This window comes from Homalodisca vitripennis, chromosome 1, assembly GCF_021130785.1.
Source record: "Homalodisca vitripennis isolate AUS2020 chromosome 1, UT_GWSS_2.1, whole genome shotgun sequence".
Lineage (NCBI taxonomy): Eukaryota > Metazoa > Arthropoda > Insecta > Hemiptera > Cicadellidae > Homalodisca > Homalodisca vitripennis.
The window spans coordinates 59,948,693-59,975,352 of record NC_060207.1 but is presented as its reverse complement, the minus strand read 5'-3'; the positions used below and the strand labels follow the sequence as shown (position 1 = coordinate 59,975,352).

The 26,660-nt window shown below is 32.1% G+C and overlaps 1 protein-coding gene across 1 annotated transcript; it reads right to left on the bottom strand.

Moving 5' to 3' along the window:
- Nucleotides 1-323: 323 nt before the first annotated feature.
- Nucleotides 324-25,883, bottom strand: LOC124362680 (tuftelin-interacting protein 11). Its single transcript, XM_046817384.1, has 13 exons — nt 25,478-25,883; nt 23,389-23,611; nt 21,065-21,236; nt 14,862-14,955; nt 14,443-14,656; nt 13,761-13,950; nt 13,400-13,615; nt 11,990-12,237; nt 8,794-8,990; nt 5,860-6,081; nt 3,277-3,483; nt 1,287-1,390; nt 324-671 (listed from the first exon to the last, which is right to left on the bottom strand). The coding sequence occupies exons 1-13, from the start codon at nt 25,587-25,589 to the stop codon at nt 429-431; spliced, it is 2,442 nt and encodes an 813-aa protein (XP_046673340.1). The 5' UTR covers nt 25,590-25,883; the 3' UTR covers nt 324-428.
- Between the last annotated feature and the right edge of the window lie 777 nt (nt 25,884-26,660).

The following is a 26,660-nucleotide window of genomic DNA, read 5'->3' as shown; positions in this document are numbered from 1 at the left end:
CTATTTCACAAATCAAACCATTTTGTGTGGCTTTGTTTGATTTTTTTTATCTGCTGGCACTAAAAACCCACTTGTGAACTAAATTAAAACTCATAGCCTTTTTTCTCTAATAAAACAAAAAAGTTTTAGATTTCTTCATAACCTAAAGCAAACAAAGTAATATACTGTATAACAACTATTTAAGATTTCCAGAAGTCCCTCAACACCAACACTGCAGTTCTATACAGAGTGATATTGAACAAAGCACCTAGCCTCTGAGTGTCATAAGATTACTCCACACACTAAATGTTGAGGAAAGGGGTAGGGGCATTTTTAGATCTACATTTATCTGTAAAAAATACTTTTATTTACAAATATTTACACAAATATACAGTGGAGTTAAATAAATAAAGAAGATCAGCATAATAAATAGACTTGGTATACAATATTTATACGGCCATATCCAAAAGAGCGGTGAGGGAGGTGGGTTCCCACTGGCCAGAATTGCAGACAAACAGTACATTGCGGTCAATATAGACCTGTAGAGTGCCGCAGCGGTAGATCTGCTTGGCCTCTCTGTAGCGATTGGGGATTGGTAGCCACACAATTCCACGTTCCTCGCATCTCTTCTGCACCAGCTCCTTAAACCCTTGAGGAATCTGTTGGGCCGTCCTCACACTCTCAGCAATACCCTGTAATCACATTTAAGGTTTTATTAGTACTTTCCTAGTAAATTTTTTTTCTCTGTTACATAATATGTAAAAGAAATAGTATAACGTTAGTCAGAATTTAAATCTACTCCCAAGAAGTGTAACAAGTTTTGTGCTAATGTCCATTGTATATTCACATTAGTTTTTGAAAAATGTATTAATTTTTAATTATATTTTCTTAAAACAAATATTATAATCTAAACCCTTTTCTCTAAATACAAAACGAAAAATATTTCTTGAGTGCGTTTCATTTTATTGCTTAAAATAATTACTAAGTTTATCTCCAAAAATTGTTTCAACCTGAAATCTACACCATAGACTGAAAAAAGCATTAGACAAAAAGAAAAACAAAACATTATAATACTACTCTAACAAATTCATGATTATCTATACACAATTTGTATTTTAATCTCCATGTACAATTTAAGTGCTTTTATTGTTTTTCTAACTGATTGGAAACCTGTAAAACCTCAATGCGATTGCTGTACAGTGTATAATGTAAGACCTGGATAAGTGAGTTTAGAACACCTTATCTACTTTACTTGGCTCATCTGATCAATTAAAAAATGTATGGCTTGTGTCAGAACCAATGCTCACCTGATATCTGGCCTGAGCCTGAGAAGTGTCTGGCTGGGGAGGCTGAGGTACTGGTGTACCACCCACAGATCTATTCATCATCTCCAAGGCAGCCCTGAAGTGTTCTGGACAACAGGAACATTAAATTAGTGTGATTCTGCTACAACTATAACGTTTAATTGTCAGATGTGCCGATGCACAGTGTGTAACTGTAATAAGGAACATTTGATAAAAAATTGAGCTGGACAAATTGAATTTAATAATAATATAAAATTGTATTACGTTTTGTTAAGAATTGTACTTTATGTAAAAAGTTAACAACACACAAACACATGTACCAACGGCAAATCTCCATATTTTTCAATTTTGGTTCCAGTCTTATGTCTACCAACACACACACACACACACACATGTGCGCGTAGCATAAAAAACAATAATATGATGGTCTATAACAGAATTTTGGTTGTCAGTAGGAATATCCATTTATGAACAACCTGACATTTTCATTATTTGACGTGTTTATGTGGACTGTTAATGAAGCATGTTTTGATACTGTCTGGTATGTAGAGCAGTGGGGAATGACATTTTGCATAACTGTGTTGCCCAGCTCAATATATATCTGGGATTGCGTGAGAAGGCTAATGAATTATTTTTTAAATGCAGAAACTGATGTAAATAGATGCTGTCATCCAAAATCCTACAGATAGTGAATCACATGTAATCTATATTCTGTGTGAGGAAATATGACAGTTTTAAACTTTCACAGTTTACTTTGCACAGAAAACTAAAACACTTTATGGCTGACAGTGTTGTAGGGAAATGATGCTTGAATGCAGTAGTACAGTTTCAGACATTTACCAAGTATCACTAAGTGAAACAAAAACAATAACATTAGGTTTAGATATCAATCTGATCTCTTTCTCAGGTAGATAAATAACAAACCTACCTAATACCTTACACTACAAACTACATTAAAGGGAACAAATCATATACAATATGTTATGACATTCAGAAGTGACAAATCACAACAAATATGTCAAGAGACAACTGTATACATACTATCTCTTAATTAATAAAACTAAACTAACACTAATTTGTATTAAATAAACTAAAGAAGACAGGTCACAAATATTGTATGGCTCGCAACCAACCAGTGAAAACTGACCAATGACTGTAAATGGTGATCATAATGGCAGAAAGAAGAAAGCGCCATATCAGGAAGAGGGCTACTCTTGTTTTATTAGTACATTCTAGATGAACATCTAAGACCATAATGTGACTGCACATTAATTTACTACAACTTTCTATTGTGTTGATTTTATTAGATTTCCATTTTAGTTCATTTTTTAACTTCTCAACAATTGTTGAATAATGTGACAAGTTTGACCAAAAACAAACTTTAAACAGCAAGCAATAGTTCTGGTTGTTTCAGGAAGGACAGACAAATGTGGAATCATATTTTCTGCAATATAACACAAGACCTCATGTTGACCACAAAGGCTGCAAACAGTTACAAATGAAAGTTGTATTATCCTCCAGATCATATTCTGCTCAGTCCTGATTTACTACCTAGTTAGATCCGGAGCAAAACTATTTTTTGAAGACTGTCCCTTAATTTATAATTATCTTCAATCTTCTGTAATTTTGTACTAACAATCAGAGTAGTTTAGGTAACATGCATCTGTTTCCTAGTAAATAATTACAGAAGATTGAAGATAATTACAAATTAAGGGACAGCCTCCAAAAATAGTTTAGTTCAAAGATAACAGAATTCTACAAAAAGTTGAGTTGAAAACTCATCTCAATATGACAATTGATTCTAAATATGATACATTTGATAAAAATGTTTGTAGTCTTAATTTGTATCCGGGCCCATAGTAAAGAATCTATAAAATTCTGTAGTTTCTTCCATAACTAAATGGAACTGATGCAAAATTTAAATCCCTACACTAATATTTGCAACAATTCATCAGGGTTTTAGACCCAAATAAATCAAGCCAGTATTGCATACCTTTGACGAGTGGCTCAGCCATGAGAGAATCTGGAACCATTCCCTTCCACCCTGAGTACCAGTTGGTGACCTGGTCGTAGTTGGGATTGAGATTGAGCCAGAGAGTCAGCACCTGAAGCCACTTGGGGAAGAAGCTCTTGTCAAGGAGAGAGGCCATTGCATGTGATGGCAGCAGCTCTGCCCATTCCATCACCCAGTTCCAATTATCTGCCGACACAATCCAAATTGTTAGTGATAATAATGTAGACAACATTGTTGACAAAGGCGTAAAACACCAATGTATATAAAATGGAAGCTCACTAGCGTTAACATTATAGTATTATTTTATTGAACAGTTCAAGTAAAATCTAAAATTTACAATTGGTCAAACTTGGATGTTATTATAACCTGTTGGGGAACTTGCCCGAGCGTCACTCGTTGCAGTTGAGCGGGACTGAATAATCTTGTGCACTCATTGTGCTCTATCTAGACGCTAACGATCACGTATTTGTTTATTTTTCCACTAGATCACAGATTTGTGCCCTCAAGCATCGTGATAAGCAATTATTCCATTTCGATTCATCATGTTTCCACACTGGAACCACAACTAATAGCTTGTATTGTTATTGTTTACATTTTGCCATGTAATTAATTTTCGTCACTTTCAATGTTCTAATTACATTTTATGTATCGCGTTCTCAATGTTTAGTGTTTAACTGTTTATAGTTGTTTAATGAGTTTTTAGTTATTCCACTAGTGGAAAGACAATTTGCGTACTTCATAAGACAGATACTTGGACAGTGATATTGAGATATCAAAGATACCCGAAGGCTGACACAAAAGTGAATTATAAAAAGTAAATGAATGGTCATTGTATATGATGCAAATAGTTTATTTTAATTATCATTGTAATAATAACAACTGAATGTAACAAACAGTTTTATCTCATCTTCCAGGCAACTAATTAAGGAGCTTGTCACAAAATTATAAAAAAGTGAAAAAATGTAAGTTAATTTGGATTGTTTTATGCTTTATCATTAAGTAATCCAATAAAAACTGGTTTTCCATGTAAAAAAAACACTGTGCTGTTTTGAATAAAGAAAATATTGAAACAAATAAGCAAAAAAGTATTAAAATACTGAGTTGCTTTTGATTTTTTGTTTTTATAAAAAAAAATTATTTATGAAAGCAACAAACACTATTATAGAGCAACCAAATAGACTAAAATGTCCTGAAAATCTACTAATTTATCTGTATCCAAACTCATCCTATTAATATTTTAGTACACGCATGTACTTTGCCAAAATCAATTAAAACATTCAGTCCTAGACAGGCTAGGTTAATTGATGCCTCAATGGGTTAAAGGTCTTGAGGAGAAGAGAGCTTGATTTACAAAATAATCAGATCTTGTACCCTAAATTCCTGCATTTAATTTCATTTTTTCATTTGTTTCTCACTTATAAAATTATATGTTTGATGCTAATCTTTCTTTTATCTACAAGCAGCTTATTTGCTTACTAGGTTATCTATGAACTGTTAAATGATATTATCAAAAAAATTGAAGGATACTAATTAAATTTCTAAATACTGTAACTTACTAAAAATGATCAGCAAGAGTAGATGAATAGACTTTGACTGTACATCTCTATACCTGGTGTTCAAAATTGTATGCACACTGAAGGGATCTTAGAAACTGGTCTATGCGTGTTAATCCATCTTCCGGAGTGTAGGTTTTTGTTTTGTTTTTCAGTTACAGAAAACTAAGTTGAGTAAAGATATAAGCAGGTTGTTTAATTATTTTTATCTGGTTTTTTAGTTATTTTTATAAGAATACAAAATATGATACAATTTTAAACTAACATGATATTGTAATCAGTAATCAGTCACAAAAATGTCAGTAAGTAATTTTTAGACTAATCTTGTAAAAAATGGGTTGTGGCATTAAACAAAAAAATAATGTAAGCCTAGTCCTCCTGCTTACTTACTGGTCCTGGAAAAGTTCATTAGAATACTTAAAAACTAGAAGGAAGTTCATGCAAATTCTATGTAAAAATGTTACATTATAGGTAGTAATAAGAGAGAAGTAACAATTAAAAACTTTGACCAAAACAGTATTTACATCGTAGCAGTGAACAATGCAACTTAACCATATAGATTTCTTCATCTTATTATTACCCACAACTTTGTCAATTTAATCTTTGCCGCATCTCTTACAGTTTCCAAGGTCCCTTCAGTGTGCATAAAATTTAAAACACCTGGTATATAAAAGCCAATATAGCACTGACTGATTCATCACGAAATATATCCAAAATTACAGAATGGATTTACATGGAACTTTGTTCATCTTACTTGATGAGAAACAGTTTACAAAATTTTCCATCGTAACCACGCAAACCTGTGATAGTTTTAATGACAATATTTTTCACATTCACAATATTGTTAAAATATTGAAGTGTCTCATTTGACTAAAATATATATGCTCAAGAGGAGTTTTTTGCAGATTTTCATAACCAATCATGGAAATTCAAGAAAAAACGCTGTCCACTGAGTAACAAATATTATTTACAAAAACCCATTGCTATTTCCATATGAGCAACTACCTACCAAGGTGTTGCTGATGTGGATTCACCACAAACTCCTGCAGTGTGAGGTGCAGCTTGGGCACTATGTTGTTGATGAGGAAAGCGTCCAGCTCACCCTTGCTGAACACACCGACCCAGGGCCTGAGCATAAGCCGAGCTGAGCAGTCTGACGGATGCCATGACACCAGTGCTGCACTCAGCTTGTGCCTGATAACTGGGAATATTGTTGTACTCAGGTACTTACCTACACAGAAAAAACAACACTAGCTCATAATATATACATTGTATGTTTAAAAAAATTCAAAACATTGTGTCTTTGTAATTGGCATAACTGTATTGTTTAGTGTTTCCATTCAGCACAAAAATGGAATTGTGGAATGCTCACTACGAGTAAATTTGATCTTGAGCTGAACAGTCACAACAATTACTGAACCCAATTCAAACTTCTCTTCATTATTATAGCTTACTCACCAATTTGAACAGTCTTCAATATTGTACATTTATTTTTGGTTAGTTACTAAACATTTTTTTTAATCTTTTAAATATGAGTACATCTTTCCTAATTATAGTTCTAGCAACACAATCTTATTCATATTTAAAATAAGTAGAAACCGTGGACCTGCCTGTGACATTGCTTATAGTTTTAGAACAATCATTAGAAAACTAGAAATTATTTTCAAATTAGGAATGACTATGCAGAATAAGGTAATAATTGTAAAAATACTTTTGTGACTGATCCAATTATTTTTAGTTACTTCATAAAATTTAACATATTTTTAAATTACTAAATACACAAATTTCAACATTTTATTCGGTTATCTTTAAAATTACTGAAAGTATGAATATTTATTACACATATTGATTATCTAAATAAAAGACTCTCACGAGTCATTTATCTTCTGAGTAGACTGAATGATATTGTACCACTAAATTTTATAAGAGCCGCATACTTTGCCTTTTTCCAATCTGTTTTTAGATATGGATTAGTCCTATATGGTAATTGCACCAGAATTTCCGAAATACTAGTATTACAAAAAAAAGGCAATTAGGGCTCTAAAAAAGTGTGATACCAGAGAGCATTGCAAACCCCATTTCATAAATTTTCGTTTTCAGACGGTTCTAAATTTGTATATATATGACTCGGTGGTTTACATCCATAAAAATCCAAATTTGTTAAATTTTAAACATAAAATTCATGACCACAACACGCGTAATCGAAACAATGCTGAAATTGGACATTTTCGATTAAGCAAAACCCTCACCAGTCATGTTGTAGTATCTTTGAAAATTTATAACTTTCTGGAGAAAAAATATTGCTCATATCCCTTTGATATCTTTAAGAATAAGTTATATTCCTGGTTGTTGGAGAATCCGTTTTTACAGTCTAGATGAATTCTTCAACACCAAAAGTATTGATTTTTTAATGTGTTTGTTACTGTTACTGACAATTTGTACTGTCATTTTTGTGATTTTTTATTTATTTTATTTAATTTACTTGTAAGACTTTATTGACTATTGTATTGACTTGGTTAACAATAAGCAATATACTATGACTTTGTCAATGATGTAATACATTTTCATGACAAATAAAATTATTATTATTATTATTATTATTATTATTATTATTATTATTATTATTATTATTATTATTATTATTATTATTATTATTATTATTATTATTATTATTATTATTATTATTATTATTATTATTATTATTATTATTATTATTATTATTATTATTATTATTATTATTATTATTATTATTATTATTATTATTATTATTATTATTATTATTATTATTATTATTATTATTATTATTATTATTATTATTATTATTATTATTATTATTATTATTATTATTATTATTATTATTATTATTATTATTATTATTATTATTATTATTATTATTATTATTATTATTATTATTATTATTATTATTATTATTATTATTATTATTATTATTATTATTATTATTATTATTATTATTAATAATAATATTATTATTATTATTATTATTATTATTATTATTATTATTATTATTATTATTATTATTATTATTATTATTATTATTATTATTATTATTATTATTATTATTATTATTATTATTATTATTATTATTATTATTATTATTATTATTATTATTATTATTATTATTATTATTATTATTATTATTATTATTATTATTATTATTATTATTATTATTATTATTATTATTATTATTATTATTATTATTATTATTATTATTATTATTATTATTATTATTATTATTATTATTATTATTATTTTCTCAAGAAATCCATATAATTTTCATTTTTAGACTCATCTTTTTTGGATACGAAATACATGAAATTGAAAAACTTTTCCACAACCTAAAAAGTTCAAAACCATCTCGACATTGATTGTTCTATCAAAATGCTTAATAATACAATAGCTGTCACTACAATTCTTCAATTTACCTATAATATGATAATTGAGGAATTAATTCTGTATGCAATTCTATTAGGGTTCCAATACCAATATTTAAAACGAACACAAACATATGAACTATGGCTGGCCACTGTCCTTAGACATACACATGAAGAAGTGTGATATTGACATAACCACTTCTGAAGATAACAAGAATAATTCAAGAAATCTAACCTTCAATAATTTCCTCCTTTATTTTATTTGCAGTATAGTTGTACTGGATATCTGATTTAAAATGTATATTTGTTAAACAAAATATTCATATTTTATTAACTAAAACATATTTCAATTACAAAATGTATAAAATACACATTCCATATGATGAAAAGCTGAATATGCACAAATGAGCAGGGAGCACCTTTATATTGAGATATCTTACAATAATATATCTTAAATTGGTAAACAAAAATAAAGAGATAAAAATTATCTCAGGTTTAACTTATAGTAATTATGAGACAAAACTAAGATTGTGTTAAGATTTGCACAATACCGAGCAAAGGTAGCCAGGGGTGTGTCCAGGTATGTATGGGGATGGTGTCTGTGAGGGGGTTCCACTCCTCCACCTCATGATGGAGCCTGGGCAGAATCAGCTGTTGCAGGATATTGTCTAGAATCCAACCTGGGATCAGAGGTATCCATGTCTCCAGGAAGTCTATCATTGGTTCAAACTTCCTGCATTGCCAAGCGCTGAAGCGAATACAATTTTGTTTGTTAGGTTGCATTATACAGAGTTTCATTACTATAAACTTATTGAGGTTCATCAAGAATTATCAAAACTAATCTAAACTAGCAATTTTTCTGAGAGGTACTGCAATTGCAGAGTAATTTTCTGGGCAACAACTGATTTTTTATAATCTGCTTTACGTTAGAGTGTTGCTTGTGTGTCACAATATCTCTCTATACAGGCTGTTTCTTCTTACATTTAGAGAATGATTTGTATAATGATGAATCTGGCAATAAGTATATCAAATGAAAGTAAAGTGTGAAGCATCCAAGTGTTAAAACGGTTTGAACTGAGTAACGAGTTAATCCATAATAATAAAAGAAACAAGACATTGCAGTCAGCAATAATTGCTTGTAGTGACAGACACCTGATAGCCAGCTTAACTCAACACTTGCTTATAGTGACAAATACTTGGCAACGTTCACTTGATGTCACAACTTTACTGACACCTGATAGCCAGCTTGACCCAACACTTGCTTACAGTGACACACTCGGCAACGTTCACTTAATGTTACAACTTTACTGACACCTGATAGCCAGCTTGACTCAACACTTGCTTATAGTGACAAATACTTGGCAACACTCACTTGATGTCACAACTTTACTGACACCTGATAGCCAGCTTGACTCAACACTTGCTTATAGTGACAAATAATTGGCAACACTCACTTGATGTCACAACTTTACTCACACCTGATAGCCAGCTTGACTCAACACTTGCTTATAGTGACAAATAATTGGCAACACTTACTTGATGTCACAACTTTACTCACACCTGATAGCCAGCTTATAGTGACACTCGGCAACGCTCACTTGATGTCACATATTCACTGACACTTGATAGCCAACTTGACTCATGTGAGTACTGAATTAGTACACTTGATGTCACAACTTTACTGACACCTGATAGCCAGCTTGACCCAACACTTGCTTACAGTGACAGACACTCGGCAACGTTCACTTGATGTCACAACTTTACTGACACCTGATAGCCAGCTTGACCCAACACTTGCTTACAGTGACAGACACTCGGCAACATTCACTTGATGTCACAACTTTACTGACACCTGATAGCCAGCTTGACTCAACACTTGCTTACAGTGACAGACACTCGGCAACGTTCACTTGATGTCAGAACTTTACTGACACCTGATAGCCAGCTTGACTCAACACTTGCTTATAGTGACAAATAATTGGCAACACTCACTTGATGTCACAACTTTACTCACACCTGATAGCCAGCTTATAGTGACACTCGGCAACGCTCACTTGATGTCACATATTCACTGACACTTGATAGCCAACTTGACTCATGTGAGTACTGAATTAGTTTACACTTTTGTTTAGTGTCTTTCTTAATTATCAAAAGACTGATGAGTGAAGAAAAAAAGTCAATCAATGATTAAGTTGACATTTTCCTTGTCAACTGCAATAATTGTTAATCATTCCCATTATAATATTATCCTCATATTTTAATTAATTAAATAAACTAAATTGTAAATATCTAAGAAAAGCTGTAGTAAAATGTATCATTCATATAAAAGAAAAATTAATTTGTAAGAACAACAATAATTTGTTTTAAGTTAGCAAATAATTTTTTGTTGTGGCCAATATAAATTATGTAACTTATTTAAACCCATATGTGATAGATACGGCCAAATACAAAATAATTGAATCGGAAAAAGTAAGCGCTCTGTGGTGTAATGGTAGCACATTCACCCGGCAAGTGAGAGATCCGGGTTCGACTCCCGGCGGAGCAAGTACTTTTTGTGATTCAATGTTTATTGAAATTAAATAAGGCTATTGCCATTTATACAATGTAATGTATATATATATATATATATATATATATATATATATATATATATATATATCTTCAATAAGAAATCTTCAATTGTTTCAATTAAACAGTTTCTATATTTCGGCTTAAGCCGTCTTCAGGAAATTACAAATTATAAATAGGGCTATAAGAACAAAATAAACATACAACGTCAACACAGAAAATGAAAATTAAGAATGAATTATGTAGAATGGTAAACATATGATTTGATTTTATAAATTCACTTTGTTGACTGAGTCACCTTAAATTTAATCCATTTGGAAATTTTGATTTAGTGACGAGCTGATGGGCTTGTTCCATGTTTCTAAGACTGTTTGTACTTAAAGTTTCTGATATTTTTCTAATTAGTTTCACTGAATATGTTTCTTCAAAATTTAAATTGTGTTTTAAGCCATATACCACTACAGGTTGCTCTATCTTTTTATGTTTATATGCATACCTGTGCCCTGTCATCCTTGTACTAAGAGAATTTATCGTTGAGCCAATATAATCTTTAGGGCATAACTTGCACTGAATTTGGTAAACAATATTTTTTTTATTCACATGATATCTTAAAATATACTTTATGATTTTTGTGTAGAACTACTTGTAAATGTTTTTAAAGTAGAGCACATGTTGCAAACTAAACACCTGGGTTTATTACAAGGATGTGACCCAACTGTCACGTTTTCTTGGTCTTTGTGCTTAGGTAATTTTGGATGTACTAAAATATCTTTCAAAACTAGTGGTTTCCTAAATCTCATTTTTGGAATGTATTTGAAAATGTTTTTAGTTGAAGCAGAGCTGTCCAATAAACTGTATGCTACTCAAAATATATTGTTAATTTTATACAGTCCTGGGTGGTATTTTGTTAAAAACTTTGGATCATTATTCTCAAATTTAGATTGATTTGTTCCAATAGATAGTGATTTAGTGTTCAGTTTGTTGTTTAAAAGTTTGTGTGGATAACCCCGTTTGGAAAATGCTGATTATAAATTATCAATATATTGTTCTAAGTGATATTATTTATTTATTTCTACACATACAGAATACATACATACGTCTAAAATATATAGTATCGATAAATCACCATGATGATCAACATGACTTGATCGACAATGCAAACTGTTAAATATTACATACCTGACTGCAATTCGTACACAAGGCATCCACGTATCCCACAGCAGCTTGTGGTAAGGATCCTGATTGGTGGTGAGGGTGTGAGCTTGGTCCTGCTCGAGGATAGCCTTCCACTGCCGGAATACTGCTACTGGTTGTCCAGGATCCTGCAGGGGTGACCATGCAGACAGACTATCCTTGAACAGTGGTCTTACCACTGTATCTGCCAGTGACCATATCTCGTACATGCAGTACTCCAGATAATACTTCTCCTGTGAGTAAAATCACTATGAGACTGACGTAAGTTTAGATAATTTCCGCTATATCAGTTTTAAGGGGATACTATAATAATTATAGACAGAATATCCTCGAAAAGTGGTCTTACCACTGTATCTGCCAGTGACCATATCTCGTACATGCAGTACTCCAGATAATACTTCTCCTGTGAGTAAAATCACTATGAGACTGACGTAAGTTTAGATAATTTCCGCTATATCAGTTTTAAGGGGATACTATAATAATTATAGACAGAATATCCTCGAAAAGTGGTCTTACCACTGTATCTGCTAGGGACCATATTTCATACATGCAATAGTTGTAGTATGTGTTTATATATCTTTTTCTTAGATTTTCCTCTCAAATAACTTCGGCTAGAGGGGATAAAAAGAACTGCATTGTAAAGAAATGGTTATTCTTGAATGCAGTACTCCAGGCAATATTTCTCCTGTGAGTAAAACACTATGAGACTGATGGAAGTTTTGATAGTTTATGCTATATCAGTTTTAAGTGGGTAATGTAATAAATATAGTAGACACTGAATGTAACCCTATATTTTAAAATTTTACACTCAGTTTTTCAATCACAAAACAAAAACCAACAAGCCTGTTTATTTCTGAATTCAGCTGTTGTGCAATGTAAAATGTTCTTCTTGTCATACGTTGTACTTGTATGTTTTTTATGGTTTGTATGCTACTGATTTCATTTTAGTTTACACATTGTTTAATATATATATAAATTGATAGCTCAAAATTCCAAAAATGGTGTTATTCAATGTGTTTTGTAAACAATGTATATTCACCAAGCAGACAGTATCTTGGATTTAAGCTCATACTGACCATTTATAAGAGTTATATCAGAAACATTGTCATCACTCACTCAGACTCAGTCTGATGCCTTTCCCCTTGTGGCCACTGGCTCTCCTGAGGTCCTGAGAAGGATGTACCATTAAAAAATTGTACCAGCTTACAGGAGTTGAAAGCAATTGAATTAATACATTTTTAAAGTATTAAATCATTATTTAAAAACAATTATCCTTGAGTGAAGAACATAAACAAAACAAATGAATCATTGAAATAAATAAATAAAGTTTGTGATTTAATTTAGCTTATATTATAGTATGGTATAATTGTAATTTTATATTTCATGATGAATTACCTGAAGCTCCCGAAAGGCCTGGGAAGCCTCCTGTAGTGTGAGAGTGTTGTCCTCTGATCCAGATACCAGTCTCTGAACCACAGCCATCACCTTGTCCAAAATGGCAATAGTCTCTGCTTCCTTGACCTCCACTTTAGTCAGGTTATCCACCTCTGCTTCTAGTGCCACACAGCGGTTCTCTGCATATTGTAGGTTGCGGTCATTTGTTATAATGGCCTGTTATAAAAGAATGAGTGATAAGTGTATATAAAACTGAAGATTACAGACCAGCATCAATAAAAATTCTTGATGCTCAAATTTACCTTATTTAAATAAAATTATTTTCAGTAACAATGATCATGTTTTTATCAATGCTACTTACTTCTTCACACATTTCCACAAGAAGATTAAGATTATGCTGAAGTTCCGGCAGTTCAAAATTAGTGAATTTCTTGTCTTTGCGTATCTCCCACTGGTCAGACGGTTTCTGGACGCTTGATATTGCGTGATAGCCCGATAACACTCTCTGTTCTGGTCCTGTCATGTCTATTACCTTCACCTTGCTCAATTCACTGAAAACAATTACTTGCAAATTAACCAAAACCAACAGATAAACATTAAGATGATCTTAACTGGTTACAGTGATTAAATGTTATGAAAATGTCATGTCTCAGCAGAAGTAAGATGATTATGAAGCATTATGATATATAAACCAATGATAACATAGAAGACAAGTTTGTATATATTACACCTGAACCATTCACCATATAATACTTCTTCACTATATAAGGTCAACATGTGATTTTGGGTGAACAAATTCTTCAAAGATCTGAATTTCTCATTGTTATTTTCATAAAAATGGGATTCTAAACTATAACACAATTACATCACATGACTCTAAAACCATTACAATTGTGCAAAAGCAATGCATTTTTTTAATTGAAACAAAAATGTATACCAACAATATAGAAATTCTGTTTGTATACAATTTTAATTTCTATTGCAAATAAATTCTTCAAAGTTCACATAGTTTGATAAAAACCATTATTGTTGTTGACACTCACTTGAACTCTCGTTTCTTTTTCTTCCCAGGCTGCTTACTCTCCTCTATAACATCCTCTATACTTTTGTAAACGTAACGGACTTTTTGGCTTTTACTGGATCCGTCCTCTTTCCTCCACTGTGAAACTTTATCACTCTTTTCTGGCTCTTTTCCTTTTTTCTTATTGTCTGTATCCAACTCTGCAATTTTTTGGCCTTTTTCTGGGCCATAGGCTCCTAAAAATTGTTAGATATTAGCAATATATAAAATAAATATTAATTTAAAAGTAAAAATAAAAATACTAATAAGGTGAAAAAATTGTATTTATTACTATAAAATAAATGAGTAAGTGGATAAAATCAAGATTCATAATTTTATTTACAAATACCCAATTCATTCATTTATCAGTGATAAAATATTAATAGAATTAAAAACACTTACCGATAGCACCCCTGCCTTTTCTCAAACTAGCTTCAATGGGAGCCTGAATTCCTTGAAGGTCTTTTCCCAACCCCTTGCCTGGCTGGTAACCCATCTGGAACAGCGAGTTCATACTCAGTGGGCAATATTAAATTTAACTGTTTTCAAAGTATTCCCTGTTGTGGCGTTTTCTGTAATTATTATACTCATGTACTTTACTTTGGGTTTATTTTTCAAGATTTTTTTTAAGTAAGAGATGGGCCACCCATAGGACCTTATTGTTTATTACTTTATACATTTTTTCCCCTAAGTGTTCCTTATTAATCTATAGATTTAATCCCATAAGTAAATCACGCCCCAGGAAATTTCTCAAGCTGTGAAGAAAATAAAATAGTTTTAGTTTTAAAACAGGGTGGCGCGTAGGTCAGTTTCCCCAGAAGAGAAATTTAAAGACGTTATAGGGTAATTGAATAAAATACTTTTAGGAAAGAAACAAATTCAATTGAAATTACTTACATATTACCATACAATGTTATAGCAGTTATTCGAAATGTCCACCTTGATTTTGTATACAATTCATAAAACGACTGAGAACAGAATCACACATTTTTAGCAATAAAGGTTTTTGTGTTATTAACAAGTTCGAATGCATTTCTAATTAGGTTTCTAAGTTCGTCAAGATTTTGCAGTTTTTAAGCACACACAGTGAAAAATCACATGGGGTCAAGTCTGGTGAGTGCAGAGGCCGATCAGTTGTACCACAGCGACCAATCCATTCATTAAATGTGTTATTTTAAAAATCTAGAACTTGGATACTGAAAAGTGCTGGGGCACCGTCTTGTTGCCATATGAGCGAATGAATATTGGAAACAGGATTGTTTCTGAGCTCGGGAACTACTACTTCTTGCAGCAACCATAAGTAACTTTCTGAGTTAACATTTCCTTGAAGAAAATAAGAACCTATCAGTGCAGTACTCGAAATACCTCCACATACCATAACACCAGGCACATTTTTCTTGGATTACGTTATGAGGATTTATGTCCGACCAGTATACGCAGTTATGCAGATTAACGCGTCCATTTAGTTTGAAACATGCCTCATAACACTACAAAACTGATTGAAACAAATTTGGATCAGCCTCTGAGCGGATAATTATTGTCTCACAGAATTCCCATCATCTATCGGAATCATCCTTGTGAAGCGCTTGGAGTAAAGATGGACGGTATGGCTTTAATTTTAATTGCTTTAACATTCTTTGCACTCTTCTTCTTGATATTTCTAGTTTAGCAAATGCCTTATGAGTCGATTTACCAGGACTGGATACAAAAGCTTGAGCAACTGTCTGCAGGTTTTCTTCATTGCAAATTAATCGTGGACGACCACACTTCGGGGTATATAAAACGCTTCTATGTTTTCAAATTTCTTATTTAACTTCCGCATATACTGAGGGGGTATCGCGACACCTGGATATTTACTCACACTTATTCCATGCTGCTGCCAACTTAACATTGTTAACCTATCGAAACAAAATATCCCAATTTATGGGGAAACTGACATATGCGCCACCCTGTATTATAGTTTATTGATTTGAGTGTACTGTTTAACTGAAATGTATGGACTGCAGGTTTGTGTAAGAGTACTTAAGAACAATGTAGAGCAGAGGGGATATGGTTAATGATAATTTAAAAAAACATTTTATATTTTTTGTTTATTGATTTTAGTGTTCTGTTTAGTTGAAAATGTTAAAAATAAAGTAAAGCAATTATGTCTTATTTTACCAGGCGAAGTTAGTGCTAAGAAACCATCTCTAACACAACCTGAGGACCAATAAGGCATACATAACATAAAGGTGACTTCCGAACCACCACCAACTGCTGGGCTGCTTGCAAAGACAAAATCGCTCAGCAGTCACCCAATCAGCAGCAGCCACGCTCAACGTTGCTTGATCTGGTTATCTTGCGATAACAGTTGTACCCACTATACTGCACCATAGGCAAAAAAATCTTGATATGTATCATAATAGAGAATGGTTAAAGTTTAATTAAAGAAGACGTGGTTGAAAATTTTAGGTTTTAAAATGAAGAAGATGCAGAAAAGATGGCACTTTTAAAAATGAACAGTTGAAACAAAATGTTTAGACTAATAAAGGTAAACTTGGCGATTACTACACCTACAGTTTATAATAATAATATACAATTTAACAATGTTGAATGATCAAATAAATTTTTTCTTGGAATCTCCAGGAGGATGTGGAAAATTTGTTTATTCTTGCATCTGAAACATGTATGAGATTTATGGGATTGAGTGCATATCTCTAGTGTGGACTGCAATAGTGTTATATCTTTTAAAGAGCAGTACAACGATGCACAGATTATTTTGAATAGAAATATTCATAAAGCATGAAGAAATTCGTCAATCATTGTAATTGATGAAGCTTCAATGGTTTTAGCAGATGCAGTTCATTGTATTTAATCGTTTATAGTGTGATTTAACTAAAGTTTAACAACCAATAGGTAAAAATCATAGTTTTTTGTGGAGACTTTAGACAAGTACTACCCATAATCCCACATTCAGGAACGGTTCAAATAATTAGATTATTCAAAGAAATAACATTTGGCCTCCCATTCAGATAGTACATCTTACAAAAAATATGGAGTAAGAGATGATTATAAGGAATTCGCTAAATGGCCAATACAATTAGATAATGGAAAACTTAGAACTGACAGGTAAAGATAATTAAGTTTCCACAAGAGTTTATGTGTAACAACTCTACGAGGTGTAATAAAAATAATATGGGGAATGAATTTTATAGCGGCAACTGCTGACGCTATATCCATATGTTGTAATTTGCGTAGTATCCGTGATCTGTTGGGACAGGTAGGGACAAATTTCAACACGGAGCTGGTCAGTCGACTGCCAGAGCCACTAGATTGATGTTGTGTTTATTGTGTCTGTCGCGCATCATGGATTTCGATCCACGCATTAACATTAAGTTTTGTTTTAAGTTGCATAAGAATGCCAAAGAAACTCACAAAATGTTAAAATATGTGTATGGTGATAATGTGGTAACTCTGAAGACTGTATACACGTGGTATGACCAATTTAAAAGCGGAAATGAATTGGTTGAAGACTAGGAGCATTCAGGACATCCATTAACCTAAAAAACAGATGACAGTGTGCAAAAGATAGAAAGAATGGTTTGCTCAAGCAGGGGAATGACTATTCGAGAGCTATTGGAAGATCTTAAAATCTCGTATGGTTCCATTCAAAGCATTTTAACCAATAATTTGCAAATAATACGAGTGAGCGCAAAATTTCTTTTTAGTCTTTTGAATAGAAGGAAAATTGTGCGTCAGTCTGCACAGAGTTGAAGAATCACCTTCAAGTAGATCCGGACTTTATGGCAAAAATTGTAACTGGAGATTAATAATAGTTGGGTCTATGGATATGACTCAGAGACCAAAATATAGAGTTCCCAGTGGAAAACCATTACATATCCTCACCATAAAAAGGCACGTTAGTCAAAATCGAACTTCAAGGTCTTGCTCATTATTTTTATAGTGAGAACATAGTGAAATCAGTTTTTTCCAAAAGAAACTGAATTTTATAAGGGCGTACTGCAAAGTTTGCGAAACGACATACAAAGAAAGAGGTCAAAAAAAATGGTGTGAATGGCTTTCTTCTTCATCACGACAATGCTATGTGTCACATCTCAATTCTCATTCACAAGTTTTTGGCCGAAAAAAGTGTTCCTGTCTGTCCACATCTGCCATACTCACCCGATTTAGCACCATGCGACTTCTGGCTCTTTCCAAAAATTAAAACTGTACTTGAAACACGTTTTAACACGATTCCTGACATTGAGAGGGCCACGATAAAGCAGCTAAAAGCCCTTCCGAAAGAAGCCTTCCAGAAATGTTCCCAGTCATGGATTAAACTTTGGAATAAGTGCCTTGCCAGTCAATAACAGTAATTTGAAGGAGATTATATTGAATTTGATGAAAGTTTATTACCTTTGAAATAAAAAAATATTCACTTTATTTTTTGTTCACACTTCGTATAGTCAATCATGTTTATAGAAATTATTTTTAAAATGAACACATTGTTGTAATAACTAAAAGGCAATTATCTGTCTGTTTAATGACAAATGCGAAATACTCAAGATTCAGTTGTAGAAAAGTCTTACTTTGATTACAGATTCTATTATAGCTGATGATGAAACGGATTTCTTTCTTTAATATACTACTGGAATATTTAAACTCAACAACACCATCTGGAATGCCTCCACACAATTTGAAAATAGTCATTGGAGCTGTAGACATGTTAATCAGATATATAAATTTGTCTTCTGGACCAGTAAATGAAGTAAGACTAATTGTGTAAGCTATGTTTGAAAAATTATTACACTTGGAAATTATTTCTGTCAGAAACAAAAGGCCATCAGTATCTTCCATGGACGCAGATGTAAATGGAAAACCGAAGCACACAAGGAAAAATAAATAATGGCAACAATAATTACACAAAATCATTGTTTACCAAGAAGAAGTATTGTGATTCTAACAGAATGTTAATGTTTAATTAACACAATTAATTTAATTTATAGTCTTTATATTTTACAACAATAAAAGGCAGCAATTTCTGTTATGAGCTACTAGTAATGGTATAAAATTGTATTATTAAAATTCATTTTAACCTTTTGTGGTTAAGTTTTATCAGGTAGTATGGAATGTTAACTATGAGAGATTGAATTTTATTCGCCTGTGCATTACAAAATCACACTTAGTACCTCTACCGTGAATCAGGATGTCCAGCCAACTTCAATCATGAAATTCCTGCACAATTCCTGCATTTTTCAAGTACATACCTTTATAATTCCAGGACGATAAAACCAAGAATTTTAGTCCTTGTGAGTCTTTCCCAAGGCTAGATAATGTTTAGTTACTGTCTTAAAAATATATCTGGTACAATAATACATATCCTTTTTTTAAATTACTTAATGATGATTTTTCAAAAAATAACATTTAAAAAGTTTGTCACAATTTTCTTTTTTATAAGTGATGGATTTTAAAATGTAAATTAATTGTCCTGTAATATTTTTTAATCAGCACATATAAAAAATAGCAAATGTATTACACTCCAAAAATTAAAATAGAAGAGCTATTTATAGAAGTAAAAGAAACACAAGAATATGATATTTCTTTCAAAGCCAATAACAAATTATGGCAACCGATGAATGTCATACACCACCACAAACTAGATTATTCAGAGTGTCGAGCAAAGTGGTTTGAAGATATTCCCTGACTTTTCCATACAAAATAAAATCCATATTCTTTTACTGATAAAACCAATGGTTTTTTAAAAGATAAATAATATAAGTGTATGGTTACAAATACTGATAAAAATACAATAGTAAGTTTAAAAGTTAGGCTAATATTTACTTGGACAAAGTTACAAGTAGATCAAAGTTAAAATAACGATATGCGTTGAGTTGTGAGCAATATATTGGGGTGTTTGGAATTTACAACACAACACCAGAAAACTCCAGAAGGGCTACAGAACTTGGTTACACACAAAGTATGACAACATACTACCGATCAGCTGCAGACTGTGAATATATGCAAGATACTCGTGGTGATGCAAGTCATATATACAGAACTGCAGGAAAAATATTTACAAAAGTAGGATATTTTGTTAGTTAGGATATCTATTTATGGATTTTTATACACATAGTAGAACAATAAGCCCATTTTAGCCACAGCTACTCAGCAGATGAGCTATCGCCCGTGCATATACGAAGCAGACTCGCAGCGATGCATATACATTAATACAGCGGAAGCAAAATATGGTTTGCTGAACTAGGATAATTTATTAATTAGGTTATCTATCTACAGTTATTCATACACAAAGTACAACAAAATCAAATTTTCACAATCAATCAGCTATCGTCCAAGAAGATAGTAAATCTAATACTAACAGCAATATTAAAATACTATTTTAAAAACTTAAACTATTCATTAATATTTATTTATCATTTTACAAACACAAAATAAGACAAAAACGTTTTTGTAATGAGCAATTTGTATACTGACGATCAGCCGATAGTTAATGACCTGGTGAGTCTCCCCAGACTCTATTGATGAGTCCCATTGATTGATTTTTGGACTTGAATCTTTAATGAAGATTCTGTAGGCTCTAGATTTGAAATAAATACAAAAATTCTTACCTGTAACAGCAGTTTAGCACCGATTCCTTTTGTATGCTGCTCCCATTTTCCTACACCTTTATTGGCGAGAGAAGAGTTGAACTGAGGTCTCTTTTTCCGCAGCCCCGCTATATCTCCATCAATCTGGCTCATGGACAGATTGCCAAAAGATGCTCTTGGCTCATCTTCCTCACTGAAAATGGTGTAAATTTAGCAAAACCTTTTCTAACCTTACAAAAAAAAAGAAGAAGAAAAAAAACAGAGGAATGTGGATAAGTTGAACTTCAAGTGATCAATGAAAAACTTAATTTGTACTACCCATAAATGTATCCACCCAAGTGTTTTAGAAAAAGCGGAAAATAAAATAATTTCAAATATATTATTTATTGGCTGAGCATTAAAAAGCCTATCACTTGACGAGCTGGAATAATTTTATTTCTGTCTGTCTGCCCTCATATCTCAAAAACTAACAAACCAATAGGCTTGAAATTTTGCATAAAGCTTCATTTCTATATAAGCAACATTGAGTTTGATGATATGCATATCACTCCTTGGAATTTGGCTGAGTGTTAATGAACATTAGTACATTGGTTTTATGGTTAAAAATGATGGACTTTATTATTCAGTGCTATGAAACCCAACTTAATAAATAAAAATATGAACGTATCATGAGGAAAGATATTTAAAAAAATACTTAACCTGTAGCCCTAAGATTATGTAAGAAACTTCATTTCCACATAGACAAGATGAGTTCTAAATTGATGCATGACCAACTATGGGATATGGCTGTGTGTCATTGAAGCCTATGACTCAATCAACTGATACAGTTTTTATTTTGTTTACCAGGGGGATTTGAAAAAAGATTGTCCAAATACACAACCCTCGTGGTTTTCAAGGTTAGAAAATAATAATTTCACGGTTGAATTATTTTTATAAACAATGTTACCAGTAAAAAAGGAAAAACCATGGTGTTGGGCAGGAGGTGGGCAGATTTGAAACGCTGACATGACTCTCGGATGGAATAGTGAAATTATTTAAAGCTTTTCTTTATCTTATTAACGATGTTGACAGTTCATACAGGAATAAATGGATGTGTCTAAACAAATCAAGAATTCATTTTTGGCTTCCGCTATGACACAGTATGGGGCAGCAAGCACCCAAAGGTATGGTTTCTTGGGCAATGAGTATAAAATCCTTAACATTTATGATTTGTATCATACTAGAACTCTTACTAGTAATCATCTAAACAACAACAAAGGAATTATTTCTATAGGTTAACAATCAAATTTGAAGTAATTAGCATGGACCTATTTCATAATTATTTTTTACTTTATGTTTGTTAAAACAACACTACTGACCAGTAAGCTCAAGCCTGCAACAAGATATTGAGCTTTGCTTTGATTTGTTGAGTAAAAAATTAAGAGGGATTATGTTGTGCATAATGAGGTGGTGATAAGTCTATGAGGAGTTATTTACAGCCTACAAAGAGAAGGGGCCGGACCGGTGTGGCTCCAACTGGGCTTTTGTTGATGAACGTTAGTTTACGTGTTAGGCCATTAGTATTTACATTTGAGGTTGGCTGCAACATTTGACAATCTTTTGTATGATTGTTACACACATCTGAATGTAATCTGTAACTTATAGACTAGCTGTGTAATTGATACATGTAGTTAGATACTGCTCCCTTGCATTATTAAATCTTTTGTTTTTCGCATTAAAATAAAAATAAAATAAGGAATGTATAAATGAGAGATTAGTACATTTTTAAATTGAAAATCTACATATACTGTATGATAATAGATTGCACAAGAGTTTAAAGTCCTGTTTCACGTAGCTATGACCTGTTGATGGAATGGCATCACGAGGTAGACAGACTTTACATCATCTCCCACCAGCATAGTACGGCTAAAGTATAACGACCGAAAGTCGGCAGCAGAAAAGATTGGCTATCAGGACCTATGTCCTTATGGTACATATTGTATGGACAGAAATGTCTGTGCCGGCAGACTCGTTAACAAGTGGAGAGGAGGAATTAACACCAAGCGATGGGTAAGTGCAGCGAACTGAAATTCGGCGTATTTCCCTATACTGGTTCAGGTGAATCACATGATAAAAAACATCCACGTACGCGGTAATCTCATTCTGGCTTTACATGTTGACTCAAAACTCTATGCTTATAACAAACATGGCAATACTTAACTAGCTTTCAAACTATACTACAATAAAAATGGAATCACAATTTTAACTTATTTATTTAAAGTACGGTAAACATTACATTATTATTTATTATTTTGCTGATCTCAATCTGAGGTCAGTTTGAGATATGAAAGTAATAATAATCAAACCTGGAATCACTAGTTGGGATTGTATTAACATCATCTTCATTGTCATCATCTTTTTCTTTTCCTTTTTCAGTTTTATCCTTTGGTTTATTTTTGCCTGCCTGCTGTACACCTCCTGCGACAAAACTGACAGGAGCTGTGTAATTTTTGGGTTTCCGTCCTTTGCTGCTACCAAACCCTGATCGCTGACTGGGCCCCTCATCTCCACTGTCATCAGCCCACATTCCTGCCAAAATATTTTAAAAATTTAATTTAATGAATTAATTATTGAAGTTAACTTTAATGTATTGAATGTTGTGTTGACAAAAGACTAACTACATAACATTCCCAATATTGAAGTTATTAAAGTTCAAGTACAAACATAAAATGATTTAAGTGTAAATAATAAAAGGCTATCGCTTCTGATAGCCTAAAACATACAAGTGTACCTAGCTACTCCTACAGTTTGTAATTCTTTTTCATATAAAAATTCAAGTAAAAAGGCAGATACCATAATGTGTAAGTCTGTTTTTCTAAATATGTCCATTTCAAAATTATCAGGCTATAATAAATTATTACGCTTAATTTATTCATTACAATAATGAATAAAAAGACAAATTTTCTAATTATTGTACAAATATTTTGTTAAAGTAAAAGTGTTGCTCTTATTTTACTCTGTGCAGGACAAAGATACACAGCCTTCGAGTTTTGCTCTAAATTCTTCTTGCTAAATGAACAGCATCATGATCCAAATTGTTCAGAATAGGGAGAACTTAAACATGGCCACTAATAATTCATCAGAGTGACCGTAGATCGCAATTCATGTCAAACAAACATAACTTAAAAAAGTAGACTAACACATCACGTGCAGTGTGGTCACCAGCGACTGCCACAGTAGTGTTAACGGCACGTGATGTATTAATAAGAGGCCTACACTTATTATTCAGTTGTTTTTATTGAACGTTTCAATATTTTTATTTGAAGAAATAACTCAATATTACAATTGATTTAACTTAGCATATGATTTCAACTTACTAGGTATAGTAATTTTAATGTGAACAATAAACAACAAAAAGTGACTAATACTTTGAGACTGAAAATGGCGATTAATACGAGGAAAATATGTGAGATATTTCTCACAAGTGACAAGATTTGTTTAAGTAGCTTCAACATGTGGGTTTGGTTCCCGGTAACCTATGGGGAAAATTCTTTCCTCCATTTCACAAAAGCGGTTACTCGTTGATATCAAGCTGGGCAAGTTATAAATATTGTAAAATTTAAAATTGTAATGTACAAGATTCTTATTGTTATGGTAAGTTATTATAACTCTTGTGTACAATTTTTACATACCGAAGTTGGATAATACATCAAACTGTTCGATAAACACAACCAAATAACCAATGTAGGCCACTTATTAAAGTCTCCCAACTTAAAATAAAACTGCATTTGTACGTTACCAGTCAGATATCGCCGACAGAAAGCCTTACCATGACATATGGTGCCTGCTAAATCTGACCTACATGGCAATTAAGAGAAAGGTCAAATATATGATTTGGCAGCTAAAGTGTTAAAAGAACATGAATGGATCTTTTCCAGAAAAAGAAACTACACAACACAAGTGTACTACACAAGTGTAAGGTGTTCGACGCACAGGTTCCTTTAATTCTCCACTTCAACTTATCTTGACACACTACAATTTGCTGTTCTTAGTATTAAATCTAGTTGTACAAATTCAACAGATTTTTTTAATTGGGTATTTATATTTTCACAAATGAACATTTTATTTTTTTCACCGTCTTAAGACTGTAACTAAAATAGATCACGGTAGATGATTTTAGTAGTGGAACATGCTGTTTTATCTAGTATTGTATCTGTACCGCAGTACGCAGGTAGTAATTGGAGTGTAGGGTTTGTGGCAAGAGGATTATTCATTGTTCTTTACTGGATAAATTAGTGTTAGCTACAAAATTATGGTAACCTAACAATATTAGGTTCAATTTGTTTCATTTGATATCGCAGACTATTATCATATTTTCAGTTGATTGTTTTGCTGGCCTCTTATGGAACTACAACCTTGATTTCATGTTTTTATACCACAGTTTGCATTACTTACCATAAATCTGTTGATTTTTTGAATGTCCCCTAAAGATTCTTGCTCCCGGATTAAAAGCTCTATTAAGATCTTCATCTGTAATATCAAAAGCTTCCACTTCATCATCTGACATATTTCGTGGCTTTATAGAAGAACGAATTAGTTAAAACTCTTATTCCACAATCTTCATAAAGTAAACAAATATGTTAGATAACTTGGATTATTTTAACACTCTCTCTGGACTAGGCAATACTATTTTGTGTTAATATATAGTTGCTTTTGTAGACAAACTAAACGTTTTGATAACCTATTTCACACTCAATATAAAAATATTTGCAGAACATTAGAAACGAATATTTTATTAGTACCAACAACTCACAGCATCTACCAGTATTTGGCGTCCACTCCCAATATGGAGATTTGGAGGTTATGTTATGTTTTTTTTCTGATTTGGCTAATAAAAGGTATAAAGTTCTAACCATGAAACTTGATTGTTCCCTACTATCTAGTAACATCATACAGTTTTCTTACAGAAATTATTGAAGTCATATTATGGAAAGGCGTGATTGTTATATATTAATACTCTGTTAAATTTGCCTTTTAATATTAAATATTTATAATATTTTCCTATTATTATTATTTTGAATTCAAATTTGAATTTAAAAAAAAATTTAGTGGATAACTTTAGTGGAGTCAAGGTCCTGAAAAAAATGTAATTTCGGTGTATCTGTCTATCCGTCTATCCGTACGTTATCCCGAAAACAAACAAACCTGTAGACTTACAATTTTGCATGAAGCCTCTTTTCTAAATAGACAACATTGAGTTCGAATGATCTTATGTATGAGGTTGATGACAGCTAGAAAATATAGAATAAATAATTTTGTAAACAAACTAAGTGTGATCATAAGATATTTTAAAACGTTACATAATAACACAAATTGCTAGAGAATTGAAATTTTGGATACAACCTCAGCGAAGCCTACACGAAATGTGTTGTAGCCTGTTCTACCTTATAAAAGAAGCCCAGTAAAAAATCTATGATTCATCAATCTGGCTTGTCCCGAAATGGAGTCACGGAAGAGCCCAAGACGGAATTTATGTATCTATTGCATTAGGTTTTGTGTTATAACCTTTATTTTAAGATGTAAAATTGTAAAACACTACTACGACTTCTAATGAGCTGGTATTAAATTATATGGAAAT